General features: G+C 48.6%; 1 protein-coding gene across 1 annotated transcript in view; it reads left to right on the top strand.

The window, feature by feature from the left end:
* Positions 1 to 400: 400 nt before the first annotated feature.
* CDK14 (cyclin dependent kinase 14) overlaps positions 401 to 8892 on the top strand; it is a 261117-nt gene continuing 252625 nt past the window's right edge. The window contains exons 1-2 of the mRNA XM_089686476.1: positions 401 to 490; positions 4037 to 4100. Coding sequence (XP_089542602.1) covers positions 401 to 490; positions 4037 to 4100 — 154 coding nt within the window. The remainder of the gene's footprint in view (positions 491 to 4036; positions 4101 to 8892) is intronic.

The following is an 8892-nucleotide window of genomic DNA, read 5'->3' as shown; positions in this document are numbered from 1 at the left end:
TGTGGGGTACAAGGGGATCGGAACGTTGGGTGCTAGGGGGTTTAGGTGGTTCACAATGTGGTATGCTGGGGAATTCAGGGGATTCACAGTGTGGGTATGCTAGGGGATTCAGGGGGTTTAGAATGTGGGTATGCTGGGGGATTCAGGGGGTTCAGAATGAGGGTATGCTGGGGGATTTGGGGGGTTCAGAATGCGGGTATGCTGGGGGATTTGGGGGTTCAGAATGAGGGTATGCTGGGGGGTTCAGAGTTTGGGTGTGCTGGGGGGTTCAGTGGATTCAAAGTGTGGGTATGCTGGGGGATTTAGAATGTGGGTATTCAGGGGGTTCAGTGTGGGTATTCAGGGGGTTCAATGTGGGTATTCAGGGGGTTCAGAGTGTGGGTATGCTGGGGGATTCAGAATGTGGGTATGCTGGGGGATTCAGAATGTGGGTATGCTGGGGGATTCAGGGGGTTCAGAGTGTGGGTATGCTGGGGGATTCAGAATGTGGGTATGCTGGGGGATTCAGGGAATTCACAATGTGGGGTAGTGGAAGATGTAGGGAGGGCAGAGTGTTAAAATGAGGATAGAGGGGCTGCAATGGGAGGGGTTTGGGGGTGCATGGGGAGACATTGTAGGAAAGAACCTGTCAGGAAGGCTGTATGGGGCCCCATGATTTTTAATGGTGGTCCTGCTCCCCCCTTGTCTGGATGCTGCAGGAAGTGAGCAGTAATCTCAGTCAGGACACACAGCATTAAAGCCTGGCAGGGGTTCTAATCCCCACTCTAAAGGTAGAAAAAAAACCCATTTTGGCTAGAGTTCCATCTTAGCAGCAAGTTTGCATTCACCCCGTTTTGTAACCCCTGTCCAATATTCAGGAAAGGTTCATCAAATGTGAAAAGGTGGAGCCAACAGACAAATGACCATCTGAAGTTCCAGTGTGCAGTGATTTCCCTACTTATATTGCAGCGAAATACTACAGAAGAGCCCGGGGGCCATTCTATAAGAAATGTACCAAACAGTTCTGACTTTTAGGCCTCATGGACCCTGGAGCTCAAAAACATCTACTTTACAAGCGTATGGCTTTTTTTCTGCCTCTAAATGCCCCTCTGTTAGCCTGTGTGTCAACACATGAAGGTGTTTATCAGCAGATTCGAGTGTTAGCTGGAGTTTGGCTTCAATTTGTTTAATGTATCTAAATCTGCTAGTACATGTAACCCTCCCCTCCCCCAAGACTGACAATGCTGCTGTCCAAAGATGCCCCCTGTGCTCCTTCATCCAGAGTGGGGGAATTCCTAAATATAGGAGGTGTTAACATCCAGATCACCAGGTGAAAGCTGAGGAGAAAAGATCCTAAAAAAAAAAAAACTAATGCACCCACCACATCTGATTGGTAAGCTGCAATATATTACATGTTTGGCTTTGGGTTTATTACTGCTTTAAAGTGTTAATAAACCCCGGACCCTGCATTCACTATATCTGGTCTCCCCGGACCCTGCATTCACTATATCTGGTCTCCCCGGACCCTGCATTCACTATATCTGGTCTCCCCGGACCCTGCATTCACTATATCCGGTCTCCCTGGACCCTGCATTCACTATATCTGGTCTCCCCGGACCCTGCATTCACTATATCTGGTCTCCCAGGACCCTGCATTCACTATATCTGTTCTCCCCGGACCCTGCATTCACTATATCTAGTCTCCCCGGACCCTGCATTCACTATATCTAGTCTCCCAGGACCCTGCATTCACTATATCTGGTCTCCCTGGACCCTGCATTCACTATATCTGGTCTCCCCGGACCCTGCATTCACTATATCTGGTCTCCCCGGACCCCGCATTCACTATATCTGTTCTCCCCGGACCCTGCATTCACTATATCTGTTCTCCCTGGACCCTGCATTCACTATATCTGTTCTCCCCGGACCCTGCATTCACTATATCTGGTCTCCTCGGACCCTGCATTCACTATATCTGGTCTCCTCGGACCCTGCATTCACTATATCTGGTCTCCTCGGACCCTGCATTCACTATATCTGGTCTCCTCGGACCCCGCATTCACTATATCTGGTCTCCCCGGACCCCGCATTCACCATATCTGGTCTCCCCGGACCCCGCACTCACTATATCTAGTCTCCCCGGACACCGCATTCACTATATCTGGTCTCCCCGGACCCTGCATTCACTATATCTAGTCTCCCCGGACACCGCATTCACTATATCTGGTCTCCCCGGACCCTGCATTCACTATATCTGGTCTCCCCGGACCCTGCATTCACTATATCTGGTCTCCCCGGACCCTGCATTCACTATATCTGGTCTCCCCGGACCCCGCATTCACTATATCTGGTCTCCCCGGACCCCGCATTCACTATATCTGGTCTCCCAGGACCCCGCATTCACTATATCTGGTCTTCCAGGACCCCGCATTCACTATATCTGGTCTCCCAGGACCCCGCATTCACTATATCTGGTCTCCCAGGACCCCGCATTCACTATATCTGGTCTCCCAGGACCCCGCATTCACTATATCTGGTCTCCCAGGACCCCGCATTCACTATATCTGGTCTCCCAGGACCCCGCATTCACTATATCTGGTCTCCCAGGACCCCGCATTCACTATATCTGGTCTCCCAGGACCCCGCATTCACTATATCTGGTCTCCCCGGACCCCGCATTCACTATATCTGGCCTCCCCGGACCCTGCATTCACTATATCTGGCCTCCCCGGACCCCGCATTCACTATATCTGGTCTCCCCGGACCCCGCATTCACTATATCTGGTCTCCCCGGACCCCGCATTCACTATATCTGGTCTCCCCGGACCCCGCATTCACTATATCTGGTCTCCCCGGACCCCGCATTCACTATATCTGGTCTCCCCGGACCCCGCATTCACTATATCTGGTCTCCCCGGACCCCGCATTCACTATATCTGGTCTCCCCGGACCCCGCATTCACTATATCTGGTCTCCCCGGACCCCGCATTCACTATATCTGGTCTCCCCGGACCCCGCATTCACTATATCTGGTCTCCCCGGACCCCGCATTCACTATATCTGGTCTCCCCGGACCCCGCATTCACTATATCTGGTCTCCCTGGACCCCGCATTCACTATATCTGGTCTCCCTGGACCCTGCATTCACTATATCTGGTCTCCCCGGACCCCGCATTCACTATATCCGCTCTACCACAGTACACATATCATGGAAAAGCAATTATTTTAGTATATATAAACTGCTAAATACCTTTTGTCATCAGCAGTTAGAGCAGTCTTGTGACTATCAGTGTTCTTTCTGCTCTAGGAAGATGCAGAACCCCTGACCTCTGTCTGGACAGAGCTGATTTGCCCTGTGCTGATCACATGCACTCTCCTAAGAAAAAAACCTCTATAGCATTACACACTAAACTGAGCATGTGCAGAAGGGCTACGGGTTCAGTCTGTCTTGTGAGCATGGACATTTGAACTAGAGGAGGGGAAGACAGGATCAAACATTGTTTTTACACAATGCAGAGGATTAACCCCTTAGGTTCCACAGTGAGTATAACAAGCATGCTTTACTGCATATACAGACTGATGTTACTGTTGTGGGCTTAGTAACACTTTTAGGGCCATTTCACACTACGTGGGTTTCAGTTTTTTTTTTTTTTTCTGCATCCAAAATGCCCAGAAAGTAAGTTATACGATTATCAATGTCATAGTTCACATCAGTGCTTGCAGTTCCAGTGCGTTTCAGTTGCAGAAAAAGTAGAACCGGCTGCATTTGTTCTGCACAGAATGGTACAGGAACGCGGTAAAACGCAATGGAAAGCACTGGAACGCACTTGTCCCTTTTTAGATTGAAGAAATGAGAGAGGGGAAAAAATGAACCGGAACACATCAAAAACATGCATGCAGAAACGCATCTGGACTGCGCTTCTATGGTGTGAACCGAAAGTGGAATCGGAAGTGTAGGTTCGGGGTACGGACCAGTGCTCTGCATTTTTTAATTGCCTTACTAGAGAAATCTGCTTTATGTATCAGAACTGACTGCAATGTGATCTCTGACTTTCAGATCCTTGGAACACCCAATGAAGAGACATGGCCGGGTGTCAGCTCTTTACCACATTTCAAGCCAGGTACGTTGGACCATTTATCTGGACTCTCATATACTTCTTTATGCTCATGTTCCATCTGACCTCCAGCCTCCCCTTCACTCTTGCACAGTTGTACAGGCTGCTCTCCTGGACTGAAATTACTCTGATTTCACTGCATACTGTGAGCTTCTCACAATGTGCATTAGAAGCTGCAGCAAGTCAGACAGCGCCAGTCTCATTTTCTGGCTGGAGGACGTCCAGTGTCATCTAGCCCCTTCACTCTCCAGTCTGACTGTCCCTGGCTGATCTTTCATTCATTGGATTTTAGTTATTTTATTCATGGAGGATCAGCAGGGCTTGTTGATGTTACTTACTGCACCCATAAACGCATTCTGATACTTACATAGTTCTTTCCAAGATCCAGTCTGCTGCCTGCAGCAGGGCTGGGTGTTTTGAAAGGAGTACTTAAGCAGAGTGCTGTGATATTTTCAGGAATGTATGTAAGATTACTACCTCCCCACTAGCCATGAACTGTCTGCATTGCATAGAGAAGTGCAAAGACCCAGTGATGACATCATATCACTTCCCATTCCTAAAATATAATATAATGAACATACAAATGGTTTTGTTCAAATATTTCATTAGCATGAGGATGAAAGGAGGAATCAGGGAAGGTCAATTGTAATCTGGGAATGTGCAGCTCAGTGTACAGTCAATAGAAGACAGCGAGCAGACAGGTAAGTGTGTGGCATGCAGGGGCGGACTGACAACTCATGGGGCCCCCGGGCAATAGGGGGTCATAGGGCCCCTGTGTCTTTGCTCAAACTCACAAAAGCCTATGAAAAAGGTACCAGGGGCGTCTCATGGGGCCCCCTACTGACCCCGGGCCCTCAGGCAGTGCCCGAGTTTCCAAATGGTCAGTCCGCCCCTGGTGGCATGTCTCTTCTACAATCAAGCTGCCTGCAGAGGCGGACTGACCGCTTGGGCACTGCCCGAGGGCCCTGGGTCAGTAGGGGGCCCCATGAAATGCCCCTGGTACCTTTTTTTTTTAATATGCTTTTTTGAGTGTGGGCAAGGACAGAGGGGCCCCATGATCCCCTATTGCCCGGGGGCCCCATGAGTTGTCAGTCTGCCCCTGGCTGCCTGTTCTCTGTCTTTTACAAATTCGGTTTTAGTTCTGCTTCCAAAAAGTAGTTATTTAAAACGGCAATGAAGGTATATCTAGACCCAAAAGCAAAAAAACGGATTATGTTGAAGCTTCCCAGGTCTCAGGTCAGGTGTCTTTGTGAAGGTTCTTCAAACTTTTTTCCCTTTTTATTTTCACCCGGTAATCATTTTAGGAACACACTTCCGGTCCCTGGATGGCAAGGCTTAGGCTGGCCATACATTATACAATTTTCTGTTCAATTTCTGCCCAATTTCCTTTAGATTTACCTTCAACTATGTAGTGCAAGGACCTGCCTAATTGGATACAATTGAAACTGTTGTTTAGGTTTGACCTCATATTATATGGTTTTTGGTAAATCTAAAGCAAAATTCTCAAGAAAATTGTATAATGTATGGCCAGCCTTACTCTTCCACTGTATCTACGGAAGAAGCCATGGTTGACACGCAGGCTGAACTTGAAATGTCCCTCCCCCCCCCTTGTTCATCGCCATTACATTGTGGGGGTGATGGGATCAGTAGTTTAGAAATGATTGTTTTTGTTTTCAGCTGAGCTCACAGGAAGCGATAAGGATGTTGCACCTCTGATAAGGTCAACAGGTATTTTCTGTGCTTGCTAGAAAGGACTAATGCAGCCATCACATCCGCAATGTAGTACGTTTTCTTAATTTCATGCTTGAACAAGGAAATTTCTCAGTGGCAGCACCATATTCTGAACACTAGGTGGCAGTAGTGTCACATCTTTGTATAATGTGAGTTTTAAAAGTTGCAGCTGACTTTGCTCAGAAATACAAAGTCTGTAATTCCTCGCCTAGCACTCCCTAAACAAAAATGACATTTAATGTGTTACTAAACCCAGGACTCTGCATTCACTATATCGGGTCTGCCACAGGACACAGAACATGGAAACTTCCTCCTTGGTCCAACACCACTAGGCTTCTCCAGGGCAAAAAGACACTCTATCATTCAGGCCACTTCTTCCTAATGTCCTTTATATCCCATCAGCTCATCAGTGTAGAGTAAACCATAAGGCAAAAAAAAACACTATTGAGTTGTGCTTTTACCACTCCCCCAGCCATCCTTAAAGTGTTACTAAACCCCGGACCCTGCATTCATTATATCTGGTCTCCCCGGACCCTGCATTCATTATATCTGGTCTCCCCGGACCCTGCATTCATTATATCTGGTCTCCCCGGACCCTGCATTCACTATATCTGGTCTCCCCAGACCCTGCATTCGCTATATCTGCTCTCCCCGGACCCTGCAGTCACTATATCTGCTCTCCCCGGACCCTGCATTCACTATATCTGGTCTCCCCGGACCCTGCATTCACTATATCTGGTCTCCCCGGACCCTGCATTCATTATATCTGGTCTCCCCGGACCCTGCATTCACTATTTCTGGTCTCCCCGGACCCTGCATTCACTATATCTGGTCTCCCCGGACCCTGCATTCACTATATCTGGTCTCCCCGGCCCCTGCATTCATTATATCTGGTCTCCCCGGACCCTGCATTCACTATTTCTGGTCTCCCCGGACCCTGCATTCACTATTTCTGGTCTCCCCGGACCCTGCATTCACTATATCTGGTCTCCCCGGACCCTGCATTCACTATATCTGGTCTCCCCGGACCCTGCATTCACTATATCTGCTCTCCCCGGACCCTGCAGTCACTATATCTGCTCTCCCCGGACCCTGCAGTCACTATATCTGCTCTCCCCGGACCCTGCAGTCACTATATCTGCTCTCTCCGGACCCTGCAGTCACTATATCTGCTCTCCCCGGACCCTGCAGTCACTATATCTGGTCTCCCCGGACCCTGCAGTCACTATATCTGGTCTCCCCGGACCCTGCAGTCACTATATCTGGTCTCCCCGGACCCTGCAGTCACTATATCTGGTCTCCCCGGACCCTGCAGTCACTATATCTGGTCTCCCCGGACCCTGCAGTCACTATATCTGGTCTCCCCGGACCCTGCAGTCACTATATCTGGTCTCCCCGGACCCTGCAGTCACTATATCTGGTCTCCCCGGACCCTGCAGTCACTATATCTGGTCTCCCCGGACCCTGCAGTCACTATATCCGGTCTCCCCGGACCCTGCATTCACTATATCCGGTCTCCCCATACCCTGCATTCACTATATCTGGTCTCCCCGGACCCTGCATTCACTATATCTGGTCTCCCCGGACCCTGCATTCACTATATCTGGTCTCCCCGGACCCTGCATTCACTATATCCGGTCTCCCCGGACCCTGCATTCACTATATCTGGTCTCCCTGGACCCCACATTCACTATATCTGGTCTCCCACAATACACAAAACATGGAAATGCAATTATTTTAATAAATATAAATGGCTAAATACCTTTTCTCATCAGCAGTCTTGTGACTTCTATCAGTGTCCAGCTGAGCACTAGCTAAAGCTTTTAGGAAGAGTTTTCATTCTGCTCTAGGAGGATGCAGAACCCCTTACCTCTGTCTGACCAGTGCTGATTGGCCTGTGCTGATCACATGCGCTCTCCCAAGAAAAAAAAAAGCTCTCTAACATTACACACCAAACTGAGCATGTGCAACATGCCTATGGTTCCATCTGTCTTATCAGGAGATAAGAGGTGGATACTTGAACAAGAGGAACAGAGCAATCAGAGTCAAACTGCCTTTTTTACACAATGCAGCGGATTAACCCCTTAGATTCCACAGTGAGTATAAGAAGCATGCTTAAGGCTAGGTTCAGATCTGAGCGGGTGGTGCCGCTGCGGATCAGCACAAAAATCCATGCAACTGCACCACTCACACAGAGGAATGCGGACTCGTGGGCAGGTGCCATTAATTCTAATGGCACGCCGCCCTCACTGGAAACTGCAACAATACTGGGAACCAAGGTTCCTGTGTGGGCTGCATTTTCAGAAGTGCAGGGACTTCTCTGCATGTCATGGGCATGGGAGTCCATTCAAATGAATGAGCTCTGGTGTCCGCGCAAAACGCGGACCGCATGGCCCCATATATGTGAACCGGGGGTTATTGCATCGACAGACTGATTTTGCTGTTGTGGGTTTAGTAACACTTTAAAACCCAATTCTGAGAAATTTGACACTTCTCCCTTGCAGTGCTGCTGCATCTGTGCTGTGTTTGCTTGTTTAGGTGACTTGTAAAAGAAGAATTGCCTATCCAATTCCCTGCGCTACTAGACCAGGCTCTGCAGAGTTTTTCTTATATCCAAAAGCTCTGAGACTGCTGCTTGGTGCCACCATCTTGGATGTGATGTCAGCAGCTCCAGAACTGTCCCTCAATTGACATTCCATAGCAGAGTTTCCCAATCTAAGTCCATAAGTACCCCCACCAGGCCATGTTTTGGAAACTTCCCTTGGATAAAATAATATTCATAATTACCAAGCCATTGGCAATGATTTAAAGTACCACTGCATGGTGAAGGAAATCTTGAAAACATGACCTGTTGGGGGTACTTGAGGTTTGGATTCACTGCTCTATAGTATTCCATTTCTCTCCTTCCCTCAGCTGCTATATAAAAGGTTATGTGAGGGGAAGGGTGGATTTGCTGGGGCAGCACATAATGTAATTAGACAATCCTAGAAGAGGAGACGCTATGACATGCAAGAAGGGAGGGGGTTGTGATAGGCAAACAACTAGTCAATTTTTATAGCAAGTTCAA

Source organism: Staurois parvus, unplaced genomic scaffold, assembly GCF_062004578.1.
Source record: "Staurois parvus isolate SC_StPar_1 unplaced genomic scaffold, SC_StPar_1.0 ptg000400l, whole genome shotgun sequence".
Taxonomy (NCBI): Eukaryota; Metazoa; Chordata; class Amphibia; order Anura; family Ranidae; genus Staurois; species Staurois parvus.
Note: the sequence above shows the minus strand (reverse complement) of the source record. Positions and strands in the feature narration are given on the sequence as shown.